This window comes from Chinchilla lanigera, unplaced genomic scaffold, assembly GCF_000276665.1.
Source record: "Chinchilla lanigera isolate Chin_1 unplaced genomic scaffold, ChiLan1.0 scaffold00078, whole genome shotgun sequence".
Lineage (NCBI taxonomy): Eukaryota > Metazoa > Chordata > Mammalia > Rodentia > Chinchillidae > Chinchilla > Chinchilla lanigera.
The window spans coordinates 2,062,607-2,087,360 of NW_004955479.1; the positions used below are offsets into that span (position 1 = coordinate 2,062,607).

Below are 24,754 nucleotides of genomic sequence, written 5' to 3' on the forward strand. Positions count from 1 at the left end.
CTGGCTGCCCTTCGCGCGGGCGGCCGCCATTGGCTGGATGCCGGTGGCCTCGGCGCCCATGCCCGCGCCCCCGAGGCAGGAGCGCAAGCGGACCCAGGACGCGCTCATCGTGCTCAACGTGAGCGGCACGCGCTTCCAGACGTGGCAGGACACGCTGGAGCGCTACCCCGACACGCTGCTGGGCAGCTCGGAGCGGGACTTCTTCTACCACCCCGAGACGCAGCAGTACTTCTTCGACCGCGACCCCGACATCTTCCGCCACATCCTCAACTTCTACCGCACCGGGAAGCTGCACTACCCACGCCACGAGTGCATCTCCGCCTACGACGAGGAGCTGGCCTTCTTCGGCCTCATCCCCGAGATCATCGGCGACTGCTGCTACGAGGAGTACAAGGACCGGCGGCGTGAGAACGCCGAGCGCCTGCAGGACGACGCGGACGCCGACCCCGCGGGCGAGAGCGCGCTGCCCACCATGACGGCCCGGCAGCGCGTGTGGCGCGCTTTCGAGAACCCGCACACCAGCACCATGGCGCTGGTCTTCTACTACGTGACCGGCTTCTTCATCGCCGTCTCGGTCATCGCCAACGTGGTGGAGACCGTGCCCTGTGGGTCCAGCCCGGGCCACGTCAAAGAGCTGCCGTGCGGGGAGCGCTATGCTGTGGCCTTCTTCTGCCTGGACACCGCCTGCGTCATGATCTTCACCGTGGAGTACCTGCTGCGCCTGGCCGCCGCGCCCAGCCGCTACCGCTTCGTGCGCAGCGTCATGAGCATCATCGACGTAGTGGCCATCCTGCCCTACTACATCGGTTTGGTGATGACTGACAACGAAGACGTCAGCGGCGCCTTCGTCACCCTCCGCGTCTTCCGCGTCTTCAGGATCTTCAAGTTTTCCCGCCACTCCCAAGGCCTGCGCATCCTGGGGTACACGCTGAAGAGCTGTGCCTCAGAGCTGGGCTTCTTGCTCTTCTCGCTCACCATGGCGATCATCATCTTCGCTACAGTCATGTTCTACGCGGAGAAGGGGTCTTCGGCCAGCAAGTTCACCAGCATCCCTGCCGCGTTTTGGTACACCATCGTCACCATGACAACCTTAGGGTAGGTGCTGCGAGGGGCGGTGGGATGGAGGGTGGCGGCGGTGGAGTCGATTGCGGGCCTGTTGAGGTTTCATGGTACTTCAGAGGAACTAGTTTTTTTCTCTATACTGTTTTTTTCTTTCTTTGTTTTTGTTTTTTTTTTTGGTACAGGCAATCGAACTTACAAACTTGTGCTTGCCAGGCAGGCGCTTGTGCCGCTGAGCTATATCCCCGGTCCTAGTTTTTTTCTCTTTGCTAAATGGAATCAGGAAAATATCTAAATGAAATATTGGGCGTCACAGGCCAGTATTTAGTACTGGTGGTAAAGTGATAAATACACAGAGAAATTTTATTACTCTTGAGTAAGAGAAATGTTAAAAATATATGTATGAACCCATGAAATATTGGACGTCACAGGCGAGTATTTAGTACTAGTGGTAAAGTGATAAATACACAGAAATTTTATTACTCTTGAATACGAGAAATGTTAAAAATATACGTATGAACCCATAACAATATAATGACAAGGAAAAAAAAAAAACTATGCCCTAATTAACGTATAAATGTTCAAAGTACAGTGTATTGAGATGTCCGGAAAGTGCCTCAATGCATTCAAATGGTAAGTTTTCATGGACATTTGAAGTATTATTTTTCCATTGATATTTAGGGCATACGTTTTTTCTCTATTAACCACAATTCTTATTTTGCAACATTGCACAAGATAGAGTACAGATATCAAACAATTTTATAATAAATATGCACATAATCACATGTCGGTAATTTCTTATGGCTGATGGGTTATGTTTTAGGGATATCAGCGTTGAAACTGATCAACTCTACAAAGTCACCTATTAGGGGGTTTAAGAGTCTAGGTTAATAGCTTCAAAAAAGGAGCATACAACTGTCATCCCCGCATTTTTTAGAAGCTACAGATGCCATCAGGCAAAGAATCCACACCCACTAAGTACACTGGGTCTCAAGATAGAACAGTATCTAGTGAGATTGATGGTCACAGGGGCTGTTTGCATTAGAGTATTTTTTCCTTTTAGAATCCTTTGTGCATTAATTTAGTTGGGGGTGTGAACTTTTAGAAGGAATGGAATATATTTCAAATTCATGTTTTTTTCGAAAACGGACTTTTAGGGCTAGAATTATGCTTTTTTAGATGGTAGAATAAAGGATCGGTGTCAAATGATTAATAATACTAATGAAACTGAAGAAAAGTAGCAGCATTTTACATATTAGTGAACCTGATAGAATAAAATGGTTAGACTCTTTTCTTTTTATGAGTTCTTAGATCAGCCGGGAATGGTGTTAGTGCCCTTTCTTCAGCTGTATGCTACTTTTCATGCATAAGTAATCATCACAATAAGGATTTGGTAATGGCTGTAAGAAAAAAGTTCTTCCTAAAGCTAAAGCTGCTTTTTAAATTTTTTTTTCTGGCTAAGTTAACGGACTTCTTGAAATGGTATTGTGGTTAAAGTGAACTTAATTTTATTAGACATATGGTGAGCAAAATTTCTTATGTTGTCATATGGCCAATAAATGCAATATTTTATCTGAGGAATTTTTGGCTAAGTTCATTAAAAAGTTATGATAAAGTAAAATGGATTGCTTATATTTTGAATTAGTCTCATATACTTCTGAAGACCTACTGGTATATTAAAAATGAATTATTGAAATCTATATCCTATGACCTGTATACCTTTTTATCCAGTTGGTAACTTTATGACAGACTCTGAAGAAGGCGCAGAACACTTTAGGGTTATAGGTGGTTATTCTTTATCAGAGAGGCTTTGTTTATTTTTTTGTTTTACTGTCTTTGTGACATTTGAAATCCTTATCATAGGACAAATAGGTAGGGGAAGTTACTGTCATAACTTCAAGTTAGTGCAACTGAATTAAAAAATAACTATTTTAAAAAATAAATGAAGAGGTATTAAAAAGGTACACACTTAAAATTTTGTTGGTATATGGTAATTTTTTTGTGAGGTCTCAGTGACTCATTATAATGTTATCTCCTTGTCTAGGTGATTGTTGGTATTATTACAATGAATATTAATGAGCTGCTCATTTCATCTAATTAAAAATTCTAGACTTGAGAAGTTAACATTATTTTAACATTTCATTCCTGAAATAAGTAACAGTTTTTATTTTACCTTGAAATGTAAGGGAAAAAAATGAGGAAATATTAGTCATTAGTGACAGTTTTTCTTATATAGTGTTTATAAGCACCTACTTTCTGAAATAATTTAAGAGACTGAATCATATCACCTGGGTAAAGTCTAAGTAATGAATTTAGTACATGTTTTATAGGTAAGTAGATTATATGGATTAAATAGATACACTTTCACAGAACTTTCAAGCAGAATGGAAGTTACTTTTAATTTATGTTTCATTGAGGTGGAAGATTTTAATTTTCAGGAAATTAATGATTATGATAGAATAGAACAGTCATAGTTTGAAGGTGTAGAAATGTTGATATAATCAGAAAGACTGTTGACTTTCTACAACGTGTATACTTTATATGATATAACAAGATTTTCTTAGGAAAGTGTCTGTAGTTTATCATCAAAATATATTTATAGTGCATTTTAATTTCCTGGAGAAGTAGATTTTTTTTTAAAAAAAGCTGTTTTTGCTGTCTTATCTTTGGCTGTATTATGTTTCTGCAGCATTATTTAAGAATAGGAACTACTCAACAAGGGCAAAGCCTGACTTTATCTTTTATGCTGCAGTTTTAGAGAATGAAGTGTGAAATATAAACTTTCTAGAAAATCTGCAATAGTTTTAGCTAATATCAAGCTCTGTCTGCAAGAATGTTTCATTATACTTTCTGAGCTCTTTTTCTGTGGCTCTTATTTTTAATGAAGCTAAGGGTTATCAATTATTAATAATAGAGGTAAAAATGTGATCCTAAACAATGGCTATCAAAAGTTCCAGTGTATACAAACATCATTTGTGTGAGAAAAACACCCAAGAGCATGTCACTGAGCACCGGGAGGGCATGTACTGCTCTGACAGTGTTGTAGACAGTTTCTACTTGCCTTTTGATCTGGAGGAGCAGAGATGTGGGTCCATCTCTGCACTACCTTTGCTCATTTTTGGTTTCTGGAAATATCAAGTACGTCATTAGACTATAATTTGACTGTGCTTATTTTGCAAGTTACTATTTACTCCACTAGAAAAATTAGTGCTTTACAATGTAGTGTTAAGGCTGTTCCGTTGCTTATTGAAGTAGAAAGCATCAAAAACACAAGGTTAAAATGGACTGGAAGACGAATGCCAGAAATGCATTGTTTTTAAAGCAGTGCTCCGGTGGGTTGTGTGGATCTGTTCCTCCATCCCATCCTTTCTTTTTGACATACTCATTGACTTTCACAGGGCCCTGTTTGGACTCCTAACTCTCACCTTCCCTGTTTCCCATTCTATATCGTGGACTCTGATTACCTCCTCAGCTGCACTGGTGGAAGAACAGTCAGGCATGCCTCCTGTATCTTAGGGACGCTTCGTCCAGCTGATGTTGGCCACTTAAATGGTATTACTTACATGCTCCTAAATTTAGGAAATTTCTAAATGTTCACAACTAATAATCAAAAATGATTTAAAATTTTATTCCCTGGGCTGACACTTCAATTTATCATTTTACCTCACACGCATGACTTGGAGTCACATGCCACATGAAGTCATTTGAGGAGTTATTGTGTTAGGCAATATTTTTGTTTTTGGTCATAGTTATCCATCATTTCGATGATTTTTTAAAGAAAGAAATCATGTTGCTCATAGCATAAAACTTAAAAATTTGAGAAATGTCGCCACTATGATCCACACTACTTCTTTAACCCTAAAAACAAGTTGTTTTCCTCAGAGTTTCAAAATGGGAAAGAAAGCTGCTGTGTGGCATTTGGTAAAGTTCATGTCTAGGAGGCAGTTATGAGATGTTGACTAGGTCAGTCATACTCTGCTGTGGCTTGTGTTTTTAAAGAAGCTTACAGAACTGTGATGCAGGCCGTTTCTTTAGCACCTTTCTTAGCCAGTCTTAGGGCCTTCCTTGTTTTAGTTCTCATTTACATTACAAGCTGTTTGGGGAGGTGATTTAAAAATGCACGTATTTACTTGGCATCTTAAACTTAGGCATTTACTTTCTTGCCAGACCGATGTGTGTGAGAAAGAAATAACATGTATTGTCTGAACATCGCCCCTAGAGAAAGGGGCCAATCGATTCTGGTTCTCAGTGGGTCTGCTATGCTGTTCTTTTTTCTTTTTAGTTTCCATTTAGAGTATAGATTAACTTTGTCTTATATGTAGTTCTGTAGTTGCATCTTTTAGTTTGAAATATTTTTCCCAACTATTTTTGCCTCTGAATGTGAGTTACTGAGGTTTAGATTTCTTATTACCTGATTGCTCAATTACTAGTAGAAGAAAACTTACGTTCTTTATTTAAAATATATTATATTATACATGTAGGAATTGTGGCTTGCCCATAGCTACACAATTAAATAGGAGTTGTTTTTTCCATTAACATAGTGCCTTTCTCCCCTAGTTCTAGTCTGTGGCTGTTTTTTCAGCATTCCTCAATATCACTGGTAGGTGTATTTATTCACATAGCACTGAGGTTTTTACCACGATGATGCTGGTCGATGTAAGACAACCTTGTATTCTCATCTAGTGAACTTTTAGGCCCTTTTTGAGCAAACTACTTAATGGGACCTGGCATAATGGAAAAAAATAAATCAATTATTTTGCCTTAATTACCTAAAAAGCATTGGCTTGTGAGTTGTTGAAAATGTAGTTTAACTTCTCTTTCAATGAGAGAACAAGAATGGTAAAAAGAACATTCATGGGAAATGGAAGTATTATTTTTCCCTCAGAGCTGTAATAATGAATTCACTCCCTTTTCCCCACTCTCCATATGTCTTGTATTGTTTTCTGAGCTCAAGTATATATATAGAAATAAGCATTATTCTCCTGCTAGCTTCAGCAGCTCCATTTGGCGATGTGGTATTTTGTCTGATATTGGAAAGAAACCCAGGGGTAAAAATTGTCTCTTCATTTCTCTTTACGTGTACACGGGTCTTTGGTAGGTTCCCTTTGAATGTTATGCCCTTTGCTTCTCTCCTCTGAGAGCAGCCTTCACCCTGACCTCTGCAAAGCCTTCTCAGTCTCTCAAGCTTCTCGAATTACAGTGGGTGTTAGTAGGTGCTATTTTCTATATAACTTATGGTTTTACTTCTTGCTTTCCTAACTAGATCGAAAGGCTTTGAAGTATGAGTATGTTCGTTTTGGGACCTGTGCTCTAATTCTGTGCTCAGAAGTAGGAGAAGATCCACATCAACGTGTTGCTGGTCATGGAAGTAGATGGCCACTGCACACCAGGGTGAGCTCCTTAGCTGTGGAGCAGAATCTCCTCAGCATAGGCACTGACCTCCTGACCTAAGCCAAACTCTATTTAAATTTATTATTGGGGCTTTTTATTTCCTAATGAAATACCATCCACCCTTGTGTTTCTGTTTTACTGGGGAGAACTATGAGATTTTTCCAATTTTTTACCCATACCTAATTCTTCTGCAAAGGTTAAAATTAATGGTTGTCAACTACTGTATGTATCAAATAGTAAAATATTGTCCGTAAATGACATCTGAGGTAGATGTTATTGCTCTGGAAGAAGTTTACAGGATTAAAATGTGTGTAAAATGCAAATATATTTGAAAAAGATCTCCCTACTTCCTATTAGCTATCCTTTATTTTGCCTTTTTCTGACATTTGACTTTTTCATTTAAGAGAATCTATGCAATAAACTTGTGTGTCTCATTTATTTCACTTAACATTATAGTCTCAAGATGCATATATTTACCTGAAAAGCCTCAGGTCTATCCTTTTTTATGGCAGAATAGTACTCCTTTATGAATAAATGCTGTTTTTTTCTTTATCTGTTCATCTGTTAATGGACATATAGGTTGTTTCCAAGATTTAGCTATTATAAATTATACAGACTCTCCACAATAAATGTAATCACTTTGTATTGCAAACATGTACTAAGAAAAATATGTACTAAAAATGATAAAGTAAGGATTGGGACCAAATTTTATACATTATATGGGAAAATAAATATATATGTAACAAAAATACAAACACAGATGTAAGTACATATCCTTATATAGCATAATCCATTTTGCCTTGAGAATTTTGACAAGTCTGTTACATAAAGAAAATCTGAATCATGAAAAGTGTAGGGGGAATAGAGAGTGAGTTATCAGAAGTTAACAATAAGAAAAAATAATGTTAAAAGGGTAGGATGACAGCTGAGGTAATGTCAAATAGGGCAGGAAGGTTTTCTTCTGAAAGTAAATGTCTTTTTGTGGTTGTGTGGATATAATTTACCCATCTTCTTCATTTTCTTCATTTCTTAGAATAATGATAATCGTGCTTTTGGGAACTTACCAGTAGCATATAGTCTCAGGAAGTCTAAATGTAGTTTACAGAGTTTAATTCAGTTTAACAGACTTGTTTGGCACTTACTACCCGTTCTTCACCACAGCAGTAAACTCAGTCAACTTCCTAACTTTAAGAACTGCAGAACCAGTAGAGCGGGGGAGGAAGAAAATAAACACATAAACATGTAATGTAACATCAGGTCACTATGAGTGCTCTGAAAGAAGTACATCTGGGTACAAAGCATATTGTTTGGGGGATTGGACAGGCCAGGCCTTTGCCAGAAGGTGACGTTGCAGCTGATTGCTGTCTGAAGGGGTGAAGTGAATCTGTGAATATGTGAATGAAGAGCCTTGGCAGAAGCCAGAAAAGAAGTACAGGTTATGTGTATAACCTGTACTTATCCAAATGCTCGGGACTAGAAGAATTTCAGATTTTTTTCAGATTTTGGATATCTGCATGTGCGTACTGAGATATTTTAAGTCTCTAATCCAAGTTAAACAAAAGGTTGATTTATGTTTCATGTACATCTTATTCACACAGCCAGAAAGTGATTTTATGTAATGTTTGCATTGCACCTGTATTTAGACTGCAGCCTGTTACTGAGGTCAGGTGTGAAATTTTCCTCTCATACCTTCCAGATGGCACTCACAATAGTGGAATGTAGATATTCAGACTAAGGATGCGCAACTTGCCCAGAGACCTCAAGGTGGGAGATACTTGATCTGTTTGATGCCATTGTGATTGAAGCAAATGAAATGAAGGGCTTAGTAGCTAATGGGATCTGAAGGGTGTTTGGAATCAGAATCTTTAAGGTATTATAGGCCATAGCAAAGACTTCTGTTTTTGCCACTAGCTTCAGTAGCTGCATTTGGCAGTGTGGGATATTGTCTGATCTTGACAATAAGACGAGGGATGAAACAGCACATCTTCATTTCTGTGCACACTTGCATGGCTTTTTGCTTTAATTGATTCCATTAGTTTTCTCCATTGAAAGCTAATCTCAACTTCAGAAGCCTGCATCATCTCTAGTTGGAGTTACACTTTACGTTAGTGCCATTTTATGTGTAATTTATGGTTTTATTTCTTTTGTAACTAGATTGAAAGGCGTTTGAAGCTTGAGTGTATACATTTTGAGGAAGTATTGCTCAGATGTAGAAAAAGATCTATGCGAATGTCTTGTGGATCATGGAGTGAGATGATTTCTGCACACTGTGGAGAGCTCTTCAGACAGGGAGCAGTGCCATCTCAAGACTGGCAGTATTCTACTAATTGTACAGGAATTTGCAGAAACAGTACTCTTCTAAACTTACAGATGAAAAAGGGAGATGTTAGGGCACAGTAAGCATGCCAGAGATAGGGTGTGATCGCTGTATTAACATGAGCACAAGCTCTGATTCCAGAAATTTAAATGGTCATTTTAAAATTAACTTGTTTGTTGTGTAGACATTTTCACCCCTCATTTTATTTGTTATATTTGCTTTGGCTTAAAAACAGGGCATTTTATAATAATACATGATTAAATTAGTCCTGACTGATGAAAATAAAGCTACAGTAGTGCGTATGAAAAAATGAATTCCACATTTAAGCTGAAAGGCTAAAGCTGGTCCTGTAGAGATAGAGAATTAAATAAAAATTTACAGGATAATTTTTAAATTTGAATATAGGTTTACAGATTAACAGCTGTCAATTCTAATATTAGTGCTCGAGAATATCACACTCAGTTTGTTTTCTATTTAAAGGATTTCCATTCCTTTTTTCTCACTCTGCAGTAGGTACGTATATATCATCTCCAGGTGTTTTGTTATTTTTGTGATTTGAAAGAGAAAATAATTTACATGTCTTGAAATCTGTGAAGACTGCCATAGGCTATGTATTTTTCAGCACAGATCAAATTGGGACCATGTATATAGCAAAAGTATAATGAAAATTTACAGAGGCAGTGCTTTCATAAGCATCAGCATGCTGGAGAATTAAACATAATCACGAATGAATAATTGGCGAGATTTAGGATTAGAAGAACAAAGAACTGAATTATCACAAAATGCATATATATACACATATATATGTGTGTGTATATATATATGTATATAGATACATCACACACATAGTTACTTGAGTCTAAGGAAACTCACGGTCATCTCACTTTGGCACACTCCTTCCATTAAAACATCCTCCTTCTAGGTATTTCTGTGTCCCACCTAGAAGCTCAGTCCAGAGGTTGGGTTAGCAGTGAAGGAAGCTCAGATACATGAGGACTGTCACAAAGGAGAATTCCCTAGCATTCCCTGGCCTTTGCATATAATGGTGTTGGACAAACACAATTGCTGTTGTAATTCTTCTTTGTCTGTTTTGAATGAGGAACTAGCTTCCTTTCATAATGCTACAGAGAGTAAGGATATCTAAACTTAGGCTATTTTAACACTTTCTGTAAAAAGAGAGTTCATTCATTCATATTGTTTCAGAAGACGCTTTGAAATGTATGAAAACGTTTTTAGTTCTTACTAAATGTGGTGTTTTGAAATAAAAATAAGCGTATATATTGTATCATTTTTTGAGATTCTGATGGTTGAACCCAGTGCCTTTGCCCTGAGTCATGCCCCAGCCCATTTTTAATTTTTATTTTGAGACAGGGTTTCACTTAGTGGCTAAATTGCCTATCCTGAATTTAAATTTGTAATCCTTCTGCCTCAGCCTCAGACAGTGCTCGGATTATAGGTGTGTACCAGCACATCTAGCTATTAAATTAGATCGACCCGCTAATGAGATCAGCCCACTAATACACATTAGATTCTTCAGTCAGTCAGAAAAGAAAGTGCCCTATGGCTCTCCAAAATGTTTGATTTTTCTTCTTCAGTCCAATGACACTAAAATCATGGAATTTTGACTTGCAAGGCTCTTTACAAATTGTTTTGTAGAAAATTCTCAGTTTGAACTTGAGGAAACCAAGTATAATCACAGAGCTAGTTAGTGGAAGAGCCTAGTTAGATTCCAGGGGGATTCTTTTGAGATGCAGTGCTCTTCAGAGTACTGTACACTGGAAGGAGCCCCTCACCATGTTTCTTTGTCATTTTATACCTCTCCTGTCATTCACAAAATATTACAGGTCTAGAAGTTTGTCCACATTATAATTAATAGCCTCTTCATATTTTATATATCTTTTGAATGTAAAGAGAGACTATGACGTAGTCATATATGTAAGCAAATTTATGTAATACGTGATACATCTCATTTTATAACTTTGCTCATCTGCTAATTGTTAAAACTTACTGAAACAGAAGAGAATTCTTACTGAATGAAAATTTCAATCCTGGATTTTAGATAATGATCTAAATATATGATTTTTTTATTCTAATATTAACAGTGAAATAAGTATCAAAGAGTTTTGATTTGACTTGTTTTGAATCATACACATTCAAATGTTAGAATAGCAAGTATGTTCTTCATTTACTCTCCAAATTCAAAGTGTGCTTTCTTACCAATTGAACATCCTCGTTAAAGATCAAATGAAAGAGTTAAAGAAATTACGAAATTAAGTATTATAATTTAGAATGTATTTTGAAATGGTATTCTTAAAGATATTTAAATAGTATGTTTTTACTTTGAAAAAGACACAGAATAACATTTTGATTCCTAAAATAAAGGAGAAAACAACTGCTCCTTTAAAATCCTTGAATTTTTTGAAAATTAGATAGTAAATATATACTTCTTGTATTTTAGGAGAAATCTTCAAGATGAAGCTGTTGATACATTGTAAGACTTTATATCTCAGTACAATGCACAGTGGTGCCTTGATTCAGGAACTGAGTTCATTTCGTAACTCTGGAAAATACGACCACATTCGTGTTCATGGGGAAAGACGGCTGAGGCCCTGCTCCTCATGTGCTGCAGAGTTTGCGAAAACAAAATTTTGCCAGATGCTTCTATTTGAGAACCAAGTTGTTTACAAGCAAAAGTGTTTGTGAATCAAGATACCACTCTCCTGTTTGTTTGTATTTTTTTGATACAGGCACTCATTATGTAGTGCAGGCTGTCCTAGAACTAGCTTATATAGCCCAGGCTGACCTTGAACTCATGGTGACCCTCATGCCTTAGCCTCCCAAGTTCTGGGAGTAAGGTGTGTGCCACCATGCCCAGCTATACTGTATTTTTGTTTCTATTTTTTTTTGTTTTTGTTTTTTTTTCCGGTAACCGGGAATCGAACTCATGACCTTGCGCTTGCCAGACAGGTGCTGTGTGGCTGAGCTAAATCCCCAGCCCCTATTCTGTATTTTTAAAAGCCAAGCCTTTAATACTAAGTTTAAAGAGATAACATAAACATTATGAGGTTTATCCTAGGTGCAGAAAATTTTAACTGTTATTATTCTGTGTCATGGCACACTAATATTCCTCACCTATGTGTGACACTCTAACCATTTTATTTATGTAGTTAGTAATTTTAATAATGTAATACACACATGTGAACCTGTCACCTAAAATAAAGCTATGTCACTGATGCTAGCCTACATGTGTACCTCCTTCACTCATCGTATACCACTGTTTCTGAACTGAGGATAATGATCATCCTGTATTTATAATTCTCAAAAAAAAAATTTAATGATAGATTTTATTGACTTTATGAAAAGGTATAATGTTGCACGTAGTCTTTTGAATTTTTGTATATATCTGGTTTATCCATATAGTTTCCATGCACTGTACCTCATTTTTGGCTGCTATGTATCTGATTTTATTATGTGAATATAGTATAGTTTCTTTGACTTTTATCCATATGAAAACACTCACATTGGTTTCAGGTTTTTCTAAAGAATTATGTCAGTTATTGACATATAAGTGTTTTCCTTGAATTGAAATTCTTTTCTAAAGAATTATGTCAGTTATTGACATATAAGTGTTTTTCTTGAATTGAAATTTCTGAATTATGTGCATGAATGCTCCACTTTGGAAGATAACATTAAGTTGACACTCTAAAACCTCAAAATTCTGTGAAACAAAAACTTAATGTGAAGAAATTAAGAATTCTGTTTCCATTGGTATTATTTTCCCATGATATTTTTGAGATGAAAAAGGAATATAAGTGTAGCGTGCATAACTTGAATTTTATTCAACTCTGATTTGTAATTAGAGGCTTCCCAAGTCCAGTAACATGAAAAACATCAAACTTGAAGCTGTGTTACATGGTTTGGTTTACTTATTGTGAAGTAAGAATAAGGACTGAAGGATTGAAGTTGGTATTCAATTTGTTTTTGATATCTTATAGTACTTTATAAAATGTTATCTATATATAGCATTTTGCTAAGATGTGCCTTTTAGGAAATATATGTATTCCTTCTACTCATATTGTCTACTTTATCAGAATATCGTTGTAGTTAGAAAAAAAGTACTGTATACTAATCAAAACAGGCATTCAGAAAGTATAAATCACTGAAATAGGTCCTAAAATGAATATAAAATGAAAGGACTTCCATTTCAGGAAATTCATAGTTACAGAATTAAAAGGAATATGATTTCCAATTTTTCATAAATATTCATTCAAATTTTCGTCTTTGCAATAAAATGTAGTTTTCAAAACCATAAAGTATATTCGTGTTGATTTGTTGTCTTTTAAATCTTTGTTTTTTACTAGTATATGTGTATAGTTCATAATGATCACATTCCTCATCGACAATTGGTACATGTATGTGACACATCTTAATTCTTTTCGTTGATCTCTTTTCTCTTTCTCCCTTCCCCCTCCCTCCATCTCCCAGTCCTTTTCTCATATGCAAAAGAACTGTCTTGCTATTTCCTGTCATCTGTTTTCTACTTTGCTCTTCATTTATTATCTGGGTTTCTTATATATGAGAAACCATGTGACATTTAAGCTTATGTATCTGATTTATTTCACATAACATTATGGTCTTCAGGTGCATCCATTTTCCTGCAGGTGACTCGAATTTACCCTTCTTTATGGCTGAGTAGTACTGCATTGTGTATAAAAGACACGTTTCCTTTGTCCATTCAGCTCTTGATGGGTATATAGGCCACTTCCAAGATTCAGCTGTTGTGAATTGTGTTGCTATCAGCATGGGTATGCATGTATTAGTGTAATATGATGAGTCTTAACTCTTTTGAGAAGTTACCTAGAAAGGGAATAGCTGGGTAGAATGGAATTCTTTGTTTTAAGAGTGAGGAATCTCCATAATCATTTCCATAATGGTTATATTACACTCCCATCAACAATGTTAGAAGGGTTCCTATATCTATGCAGCCTCACCAGCATTTGTTGTTAATTGGTTTTTTGATCATAGCCCTTCTCTCTAGGCTAAGGCAGGATTGCAGTGTTGTTTTAATTTGCATTTCTATAATGGCCTGAGATGCTGAATATTTTTTTGTGTGTTTCTTGACCGTTTATATTTCTTCTTTTGAGAAGGGTCTGTTCATTTCACTTGCTTATTTTTTTCATTGGCTCTTTTGTTGCGGGGGTTAAGTTCTTTTAGTATTTTATGTATTCTAGATATTAGTCTTCTGTCTAAGGAATAGCTGGCAGTTTTTTTCCCACTTAGTAGGTTGTCTTTCCACTCGGTTGATTGTTTCCTATCTGTGCAGAGCTTTTTAAATTTGATATGATGCCATTTGTTGATTCCTGGTATTATTTCTTGTGCAACTGGGGTTCTGTTCAGAAATTTCTTGCTTACACCTATGTCTTCAAGAGTTTTACTTATTTGATCTGTACCAGATTAAGTGATTTTGTTTTGATATTTAGATCTTTGATCCATTTTCATTTTAGTTTGCTGCATGGTAAGAGATACGGGTTCGGACTCAGTCTTCCACAAAGTCAGTTGTGCAGAGTCAGTTTTTCCAGTACTATTGCTTAAGGAGGCTGTCTTTCCTACAGGGTAAGTTGGTTCCTTTGTCAAAAATCAAGTAGCTGAGTGTTCCCTGGAGTTGCTTCTGCACCCTTTTTTCCTATTCTATTGATTCACACGTCTGTTTTTTCTTTTTTTCCCCCCCAATACACTGTGACTTGCAGTACAAATTGAAGCCTGAGACTCTGATGCCCCTGCCTTGCTCTTGTTGTCCAGGATCGGTGGGTTATTGTAGGTCTCTTCTAGTTCCATATGAATTCAGGATTGTTTTACATGTATGTAGCACATCTTTGCTCTTTTTTATCCCTTCCCCACTCCCCTTCCATCTCTTGATCCCCCCTCCCTTTTGCAAAAGATCAATCTCCTTATATTTTTTTTACTTCTGTTTCTTCATTATTTCTTACATTCTCAGTGCCTGATTTCTAGATATATGCATATTACTTTGAATATTGCTATAATATTGTGCCTGTATGATTTATACTCAAATCACATTTAGGAAATATAAACATACTTCATTATAAAATGTGAAGATATATAAATGAGGTATAATGCTTATATTCATATATTAATATGATCTCTCTTCTTATTTCTCTGTGAAGACACAAAATAAACTACTGATGATAATACTTTTAAGAAGATCTAGGCAGTTCCTTTCCCTTTCACAATGTCTATTGTACCTTTTGGATCTTATTTACTCTTCCAGTTTCTTACATGAGGGAGACAATACGATGTTTACACCTGTGAGTCTGATTTATTTCACTTATGAGTGTGGTCTCTAGTTGCATCCATTTACCTATATAAGCCTCAAATTTATCTTTCTTTATGGCTGAGTAGTACTCCATTGTGTAAAATACCACATCTTTTTTATTCATTCCTTGGTTGTTATCCATTCCTGGGTTGTTTCCAAGATCCAGCTGTTACAATTTGTGTGCTGTAAACATGGGTGCACATATGCCACTGTGGTATGATGTTTTCCATTCTTCTGACAGAAATACCCAGAAGAGGAACGGTTGGGTCAAATGGGACCTCTCATCTTACTTTTTTGAGGAATCTCCACACTAAATTTTCTATCATCTTGTTTTGAAATTCTGTATCATTTTAAATGTTTTTTTCTTTCATTCAAATAAAAACTAAGATCTGGGCATGTGGGGGTTAGTAAAAACCATTTTGTTTCTTTTGATGTGTATACTTTTTTTTAAAGCCACTAGCCTATAGATTTTGATGTGGTTTATAATAAATACATAATTTTTGCCTAAAAATTCCTATTAAGAGGACTCTTCAGTATCAATTGGAGCTTGTTTTATGTTTTTCTCTATTGTGTCTCTTTACCTGTAATAACCCTTTAATGATTCACTGAAAAATATCTTAGATATAAGACCATAGGTGAAAGACAGCCTGAATGCATATATCAGGTCTTCAGTACTGCAGCTTATTGATGTTAGCACAATTATTTAACCTGATTGCCTAAAAATTCCTGTCTGTAAAAACAGGTCCGGACTTTTGTGGAAATTAAATGTGTTCATATATATATATATTTTTTTCTTACAATTCTGCTTTGCATATAAGACTTATATGAGAGCTTGCTATTATTTTATTAAATATATAGTATTTCATATGTTGCTAAACTGGTACCTGTTTACTGTACCATAAGAAAAAGTCTGTAGTTGGTCCTAGTACATTGTTGAAAAACTGTTGATTAATGACAATAGAATTAAATCATGCATTTCTGTTTAGAAACTGGAATTTAGTCACCTTACAGTATTTTTGGTTGAAAGTTCATAACTTAATTAATTTGTGTGACCAAATTATAGAATTCCTGGGTCTGTGGCAAACTTTTTTGAAGCTACAAACTTAGTCATTTCCTCATTATGTTTTTTACTGACAGTTTTCAAATAAAATCTGAAATAATTTATTCTCAGATATACCAAAATAATTAAATAAGTTCCAAATATTAAAGATGAAGGAGAAATAATGGGGAGTAGACATGTTATATAAAGGATTAATAAGCATAAAATCAGTTGAGTTTTGCTGAGCCAATGAAACGAAAGAAAACGGGACATAGTTCATGGCTATTTATCCAAGAAAAGAAGTATTTCACCTCATGAATTTTTTTTTTTTTAAGAGCAGTCTAAGAGGAGTTTGTCAAGTAGTTCTTTATAAGTAGATTATTCACCAACATCTGCACTAATAAATTTATAGACTATTTAGAAATACTTTCATTATATTATTTATCCATACTTATGGGTACAGTGTGATAATATAATACAGTGTACAGTGTGTAATGATCAAATTGGGGTAATTAGGATTTCCATTTTAGACATTAAAATTTTTGAATTAACACATAACTGCATATTCATTGGATTCAGTATGATATTTCATTATCTGTATACAATGTATTCTGGTAGAATCAGAGTAATTAACATTTCCATCTCCTGCTTTATGTTTAGATCTTTTGAGCTCCTTTGTAGATATCCATCAAAATATTAGTTACTCTGAAAAATAAGCCCGTTCTGTTCTGTAGAGCACTAGAATTTTGTATATGTCTCACCTGTGTGGGACCTGTTACACATGTCTGTCAGCTTCCTTCTCTCACCTTCCCAGCTTTTAGTAAAGGGTACTCTTCATTTAGAGTAATGTTTTCTCACATCCACATATGAGAGAGAACACCGTCTTTTCTGTCTGACTTACTTCATCTAGCATTGTTTCCTCAGATTCCATCCATTTTGCTGCAAAGGTAGGATAGCATTCTTTTTATAATGTTCTGTTACACATATATAATATATAATGTGATACATATATGCAAAATGATGAAAAATGATGAACATTTTTTCATAACTTTGTTGGCCATTTGGAATTCTTCTTTTGAGAAGTGTTTATTCACATCACTACTCATTTTTACTTTAGATTGTTTTTATTGACTTTCTGAGCCCCTTGTATATTCTTGATATTCTGTTGTGAGACGATTAGCTTGCATTTTTTTCATTGTATACATATCTCTTTACTTGTTGTTTCCTTTACTGTACAAGAACTTCTTAGTTTGCTGTAATCCCATTTTTCTTTTTGCCATTTTATTGCTTGTGCTTTTACGGTGTTAGCCAAAAGATCATTGATTTTATCGATGTCTTATAAGGGTTTTCCATATGTTTTCATCAAGTAGTTTCAGGTCTTACATTTATATCATTGATCCATTTGAATTTATTTTTGTGTATGATGAGGGGTAAGGGTTAGAATTATTTTTAATTTGGCCATGTTGTGTATAAAACTTTTATAAGGAAAAATGATCATATTGTAGTAATATAAAGTTATTTTTGAAAGAAATACAAATAAATCAATCAAAGTATGTAACTCCCAGATCATTATGAGATGCATATACAGAATTTAGAAAATGTGGAGTGCTATTTTTTTAGTGTAGAATGAGGACCACCAGAATTATGATCACTGTGAGTTTTTATTAAACCTCCAAGTTGCTGGGGTTTACATAAAATAACTTGAATGGTCAGTGTAGCTGGGAATCATGACATCATCATTTTCATTTCTCACATCCACTTATTTGGAGAAATGCAAGCTCAGCTTATCTCTAATATCATCAACCTGGGCTATTATGGACTTAAACTGTAAGTCTGCAAAGAGCTAAAAACAAACCATTTAAAACTATAATCTAGAGAAAGTACTGAAGAGCTTGTTTTAGGTTTTACTTATTGGATGGATCTAGAAATATAAACAGATCAGGTAATATTGGTAATAAATCAAGTCTTTGTTGTAAAACAGTACTATATCATATCCTAAGGAATGCTAGATAAAAACTTTAGTCTTAGTGTTCTAGAGAGCAGCTAACTAAAAAATATACCTGTAGCATCTTTCTTTGGGTATTTAGGATTGTGAGCTTTTAAAGTTGCTGATTTCCCTAACATTGTCCAGGAGAGGTGGGCTGAGCTTTCCTTGGTTGAGGTACAAGAGAATTGGTTGATGGAGCAGGACAAAAATAAAGGATGTGGAGTTTCACTGGAATGTCTCAGGACGGCAGGCGCATATAAAAATAAGATAGCACAAAGTCTGAAGACTGTCTAAATCTCACAATGCTAGATTTTCTTTGGGTAAATTTTTAATTTTGGATAATTTTCTTCCATATAAAATTGATTTGAAAGGACTTATTTTCCAAAGAGGATAATTTTTGATAGTACATAAGGTATTTCAACTGTGTAGGATCTAAATATAGAAGACAAATCACTAGTGGGTTGTTAGGTATAATTGAGTGTAAGGGAAGTTCAGGATAAAAATCCACTAAATGGCTGATTTGATGTTGACACTTCTTATTACATTTCATGGATGTTAACCTATGCCAGATGATTTCGTATTCTTTCCTGTTAAATACAGGAACATACACTTCATGCCTTTTCCCACAAAACCTAGGTGTAGTAGATACAGGGAAGTGTGAAATAGCGTGTATCTTTTCCCACAGGAAAAGTGGTGCATACAACACTGTTTTAAGAAAGCATAGGTGAAGATTAATACTGTCAGGAATTGAAATTCACTGTCTTTGAGAATGCTAATTAGCTGTAACTACAGAAATTTGGTAAAAAGAGGAAATCTATAGCCAAATGTTGTGATCCAGTCAGTCGTAGACATTCTGGTAAGTAAAATCTTACGGAAGCCCAAATATTACTTGGGGTTACTGTGAAGAGGACTGATGGGATATTTTAAAATCTTGATTTGAAGTGAGATTAGTTAAATGATGGGGAATATAGTCTTGTTTTCTAAGTGCATTATATGGAGGTAGAAGGGAGACAGTAAAGGAGGGACTGAAGGAAAAAGAGAATTAGGGAATGAAGAGAAGTACAGTGAGGATGTAGTCTGACATAGTGAGTCAAGAAAAAGAATATCCACGGTACCCCGTTCTGTGGCAGGCACCACAGGAGGATGTACACAGTGTCATGTTTTATTCTTACATGTTTTGCCCCCCCATGTTTTGCTACATTTTGATTTCCTTTGGTAAGACATATAAACGAGAATAAGCTAAATAAGTACTAAAATGGAAAATATGAAATCAAAAGAAGAAAGCACAACTAAAAGCATGTTTAAATTCAAGCACCAGGTTTAAGAGAAGAGTCAAACAAATTCTTTTAGTTAAAATAAGAATAAAATCAGTGGCACATGGTCTAAGAAGCAAGTCTGAGTTATGATATGTAAAGTTTTTCTGGGTAAATATCAGAGAACATTCAACAAAAATTCTTATGTACAATATCATGTTTCTGGCCAAGTGTCCCAGTAGAATAATCTTATGCTCCTACTAAAGATTGGAGCCACTGAGTAAATAAGGCCTCCTGTCATTTCTGTAGAAAGGATCTGTTGGCCAAAAATAGCAGCTGTCCTTTCCCTGGACCTTTGTCCAGACATAAACATCAGCCAAATACCACACACCGTTCTTGAAAGTTCTGACCTGCTCTTTAAATCTAAAGTATTAAAAATAAAATAACTTCAGTCTTTTAATCCTCAGTCTGTTTTGGTTGGGTTTGTGAGTTTTATCTTTATTTCAGGAATCTGTTTTATTGAAAACCTGGACGTACAATTTATTTTCCATAAGATGTTTCTAAGCTCCCATTTTATTTCTGTTTGTTTGTAGTTTCCCTAGGGACCAAATTTTTAAAAAATGAAACAACAACAAGAACAACAAAACCATAGTCCTATAATGCTTTACTTGGAGCCATGTTTCAGGAACCTGCTGGCAAAAATACTTTCTTCAAAGAATTCTGCTTTGCTGAAATCATTCCCACAGGGTTTATAACAATGCCTAGAACATGACTGTGTGGATCAGAGATACTGAATAAAGATTACCTTTTCTCCTGGTTATAGAGTTAAAGGTCCATTCAATTTTAGAAACGTAGGTCACTCACAATACTTTGTACCTGCTCTCCTTCAGAGACACATTGTCTGATGTATAAATATCCACATACAGAAATAAAGTTTCTATGCAGTCTTTGCTCAGCACACATTACAAATTATACATGAGATAAACTTCTAGAATTTTGATATGCTGATACATTCCTCTGTAAAACTGTTTCTCAAGTCCTTATTATCTGTAATCAATGAGAGAAATGCCCTCATTTTAGTGCTGCTGTCCTCATCTCGCTGCCGACTCACCATTCCACACGTCTGTGTTGGACCACTCTCCTGAACTTAGGCAGTAATGTCTAGATTTATGCTGCCAGGAAATATTATGCCCTTAGTTTATGTAAACAAATCAACCTAAGAGATAGGGACCATTTCCCCATACGTGGGGAATTTTCCCAAATCTAATGCAAACCCATCAGGGATAGAGTATTTTCCACCTAGCACTTTAGTCAATACTCCATGCATTCAAAGCTGCAGAGCTGCACATGTGTGGATACATATAATTTTTTGTCTTGTTTGTCCACCCTTACAGTTTGCTTCCTGATGTGACTCATGAGAAGAACCCTCAGGTATGTCCAGGGTCACCGGCAGTGGACGCCATGACCAGTTTTGCTTCCAGCCTTAGGAAGGAGATAAAGGGAAAGTTTCTTGCCTGGCACAAGCAGTGTCTCAATGGCAGACAAATAAACCATATTCTGGGCACAGTTAGTAGATTTATTTGTTGCTCAAATATCTGTTGAATATTGACTGAACAAAAATCTAGAATCACTTGTCAGTTCTTGAATCTTACTACATTCTTCCATGAATGAATTTGAAAGTAATTATTATAGCACAGTAATCTTTCATTTATAAATTACATTTGTTCTCATATTTGTATTTTTACTTCACTTACATGTTTTCCATCATAAGTGATCAATAAATATTCATGAAATGAATGGAAATATCTTTCTGAATGTATAAACATTTGATTCACTTACAGAGGTGGAGAGATATGGCTTTCACAGAAGGATGAACAGATTGCATTGGATGACATTTGAACCTTGTTTTGTGATCTTAACATTTAAGTCCCCAAAATAACCTGTGCTGTATGACATGGTTTGGTTTGCTTTACCCCACTGTAGTTTTCTTATCTTTAATCATCTCTCACCATTACCTTAAGCTTATTTATTAGTGATCTGTGAAATTGACAAACATTAATATTTCACAGAATTGAAAATGCCTGAATACTTGTGTTTAGCAGAAGCAAGTATGACACGTAGAAACAGAAAAAGAAATGTATAGTGATATACAAATCTTAGCAAATAAACACAGAACCCAGATTTAATTAATTCAAGATATTGACTGTGTCTGTGTGTCAGACAACGTAGTTGGCAGTAGGAAGAAAGATATGAGTCATGGAGCTCTGCTCAGATGTGGGATTTTAAACCAAAATCAGTGACTTTAAATCCAGGGTCTTCTCACTGGCTGACTCCACAGAGATTGGGTGCTGTTTAAAAACATATTTGCACTTGTAGGAGTCAGAATTTGTAAGGATCCCTCCCGGCCCTGATGTTTTATTTCTTTTCAGTATGAGGAGTTGAATCCAGGGCCATTGCACTGAGCCACATCCCCAACCCCCTTTTTTTATTTGGAGACAGGATCTCATCAAATTGTTAAGTCTTCTAGGCTGGGTTTGAACTTGTAGTCCTCTTTCCCCAGCCATCCAGAGTGCAGGGATAACAGGCGTGAACCACCACGTCTAGCTTGTGAGGAATTCCTTATTGCTGTGAAATTATCAGTTGTTTTCTGGAGTTAAAACGTCAATTGTCAATTGTTCTAGGCAAATTAGGAAATTACCAGGATGTTTGAACAGGATTTTTCTCCTTCAGAGTTGGCCTGCTTTTCTTCTTTCAGGCCTGTCCTAGCAAATGGGGAAAAACAACTCAGATGCCTGTGAACTCATTTTGAGCTAGTATCAATGCCTGTTTTTTCTCTGTCCCTCTTTCTAAAGCATAATCAGTATATTTTCTGAATACTTGAAGATCCCCATATCTGTTTTAATTTTCAGTGATGTGCACACGTGAACTGCAAAGTATTGCAATGTTATCATTGAGCATATGATACAGTATTTGTTCTAATACAAATCTGATATTTTAGATATGATTAACTTTGAAATATCTTCAATGAATAGCCATTCTAATATTCTAATTGTTTTGAAAGATAAACTTTATGATAAAAAGCAATTGATTTAAATCTTACTGAGCAGTTTTCTTAATACTTTTACTCCCTTTGTCTTACTTAATTTTCATTAGCTTGCAGTGGTATGCAAATCCTTCTTGGTGTCAGATTGGTGATAAGTCATATGCCATGATGCTTACATAAAGTCAGTGTTATGTCTCATAGGTAACAGGCATTTAAGTGAGACTCTTCAAATCAGTAGTTCTTTACATTCATAGAATCGCACAGTTCTAAAGTAACAAGTTTCTTTATGGGTCACCTCGCTCAAACTTCCTCCCACTTAGAGTCTTTTCACTATAATATTTACATTTATATAGGTATCTGTGCACTTTTTAAATACTTCATGCAATTGAAATTTTAAGGCTGCTCATTTCTTTTCTGCACAGTTCAAATGTTTATCATGTTTTTAAAAACTGAGCTGAAATATACACTTTCCATTTATGCCAGTTAGGCTTTATGGTTTTACACTGTTTTCAGTTTCACATCCTTTTGAGGGTGGTCCTTAAAGAGAGTTGTTGTGTCCTTCTTTAAACTCTTCTGTGCTCAAGTTCACCCCCAGATCTTTCAAACATTTGCTGTGAAAAGTGATTTCTGGATCCCATGTTGTCTTAAATTCAAATCCACTGAAGTTGATCTGGCCTGATGAGAGTATATTCGAATCATGAGCTTCCCTGTCTCTGAATAGAGCCTAAGTGCGTTGAATTATATCAGTTTTATTTTTTTTATTTTAAAGAGAGTAATAAATGAGAAACAAACAGAACAGTAGCAGCATACCAGTATCACAAACATAAACAAATCAAAGCAAGAACATTCAAAGTGATACAGTTTTATGATACAGTAATGTCCTTATTATAATTTGAAATTCAGTTCCTGTTCTTTACCCCTTTTCTTATATTGTTGATTTCAGTACCTATTCTTTACCCCTTTTCTTATATTGTTGATTTATCCTACTTGAGGATGAATTTTACCAGGTTTTTTTTTAAATTACATCCTATGAGCTAATAAAAATACACTGTGTGTTCCTTAGCTACATGGCTCAAGCGTCTCCATTAGTCCGCTTAATTGTATTATAAAAATGAAATGGAATACACGGTAGACAATGTTTCTTCTGGAAATGCTATAAAGGAGTCTTCTCATCAATGAAAATGTTTATCCATATCTTTGTACCCAAAAACATCCATCCCATGCAACCAGACATTTAAAATCTAATAGGGAGAGAGAAAAGGGGAGGAAGAATATAATAAAAATCCTAATTGAATTGTTCCAGCACCCATGCGTTATTCTAGTTTTGATGGACCAGAGGCTAAGGTTTATTCAGGTGTGTGATGAGTTTTCTCTTCACTCACCAGGGGGCTCATCAGTAACGAGCCCATTAAGCCCAACAAGATGGATAGAAGAAAAAGATCAGACATATGCAGCTCTTTTGTGTTTACCTGTTTGATCAAATGTATTCAAAGGGTTGACATAGAAATTATCACCATCATCATTGTTACAGACCTCTTAGCTAATGAATAATTATCCTGGGTCTGCACTGTACTGTACTGTATTCTGCTGTGCTTTACATGTGTAGTCTTTGAGTACATGTGAATATACAAAATAGAAGTTACTTTTATTTTCTAAGTAAACAAATATGACTCAGAAATGACCGATGGTATTTTTTCTCAAAAACATAAAGGGTGTTACGTTCGCAGAAATGCATAGGCTTGGCAGTTACTTGATTGTCAAGTAATTAGTAGCAATATTGTAAGTTGCCAGTCTAGAGGTACTATAAAGAGTACAGAAAAGCCTTTCTTGAAGTGCATCAATACCAGCAATGAAAAGACTACATTTCCCTGATGTGTGTTTATAGAGAATATCACAATTGAATGTATTAGTTTCGTGGTGAAGAATGGATTGATACTATTAAGATGATAAGTAAATAGTCCTCTCTAGCCATGCACTGGTTTATTTACATAGTTTAAGATTTTAGTTGAAGTCACTGAAGATGGGAAAACAGATCTTAATACAATCCTTCTAAAATAGTTTAATGAGAAGATGGGTGGATTTTGCAGCTTTGTTTGTTGAAGTATCATATCTTCTGTTTGAAATTATTATCCAAGCATCATTGAGATACTACATTGCTAGATAAGTACACATTAATTATAGCATAGAGAATTGATTGTGGTAGACTTTAGATATGGAATTTACATTGAATCCAAGAAGTTTGTTGTAGACGGAGCTTATGTCAGCATTAATGGACATATATATTAAGCCTGAAAATTATACTAGCTTACTCTTTTTTTTGTTTTTTTTTTTTTT

The 24,754-nt window shown here is 35.7% G+C and overlaps 1 protein-coding gene across 1 annotated transcript in view; it reads left to right on the forward strand.

Moving 5' to 3' along the window:
• Kcnd2 (potassium channel, voltage gated Shal related subfamily D, member 2) overlaps window positions 1–24,754 on the forward strand; it is a gene marked incomplete at its 5' end in the record, with an annotated part of 482,970 nt that continues 458,216 nt past the window's right edge. The window contains 1 exon segment of the mRNA XM_005402450.2: window positions 1–1,095. Coding sequence (XP_005402507.2) covers window positions 1–1,095 — 1,095 coding nt within the window.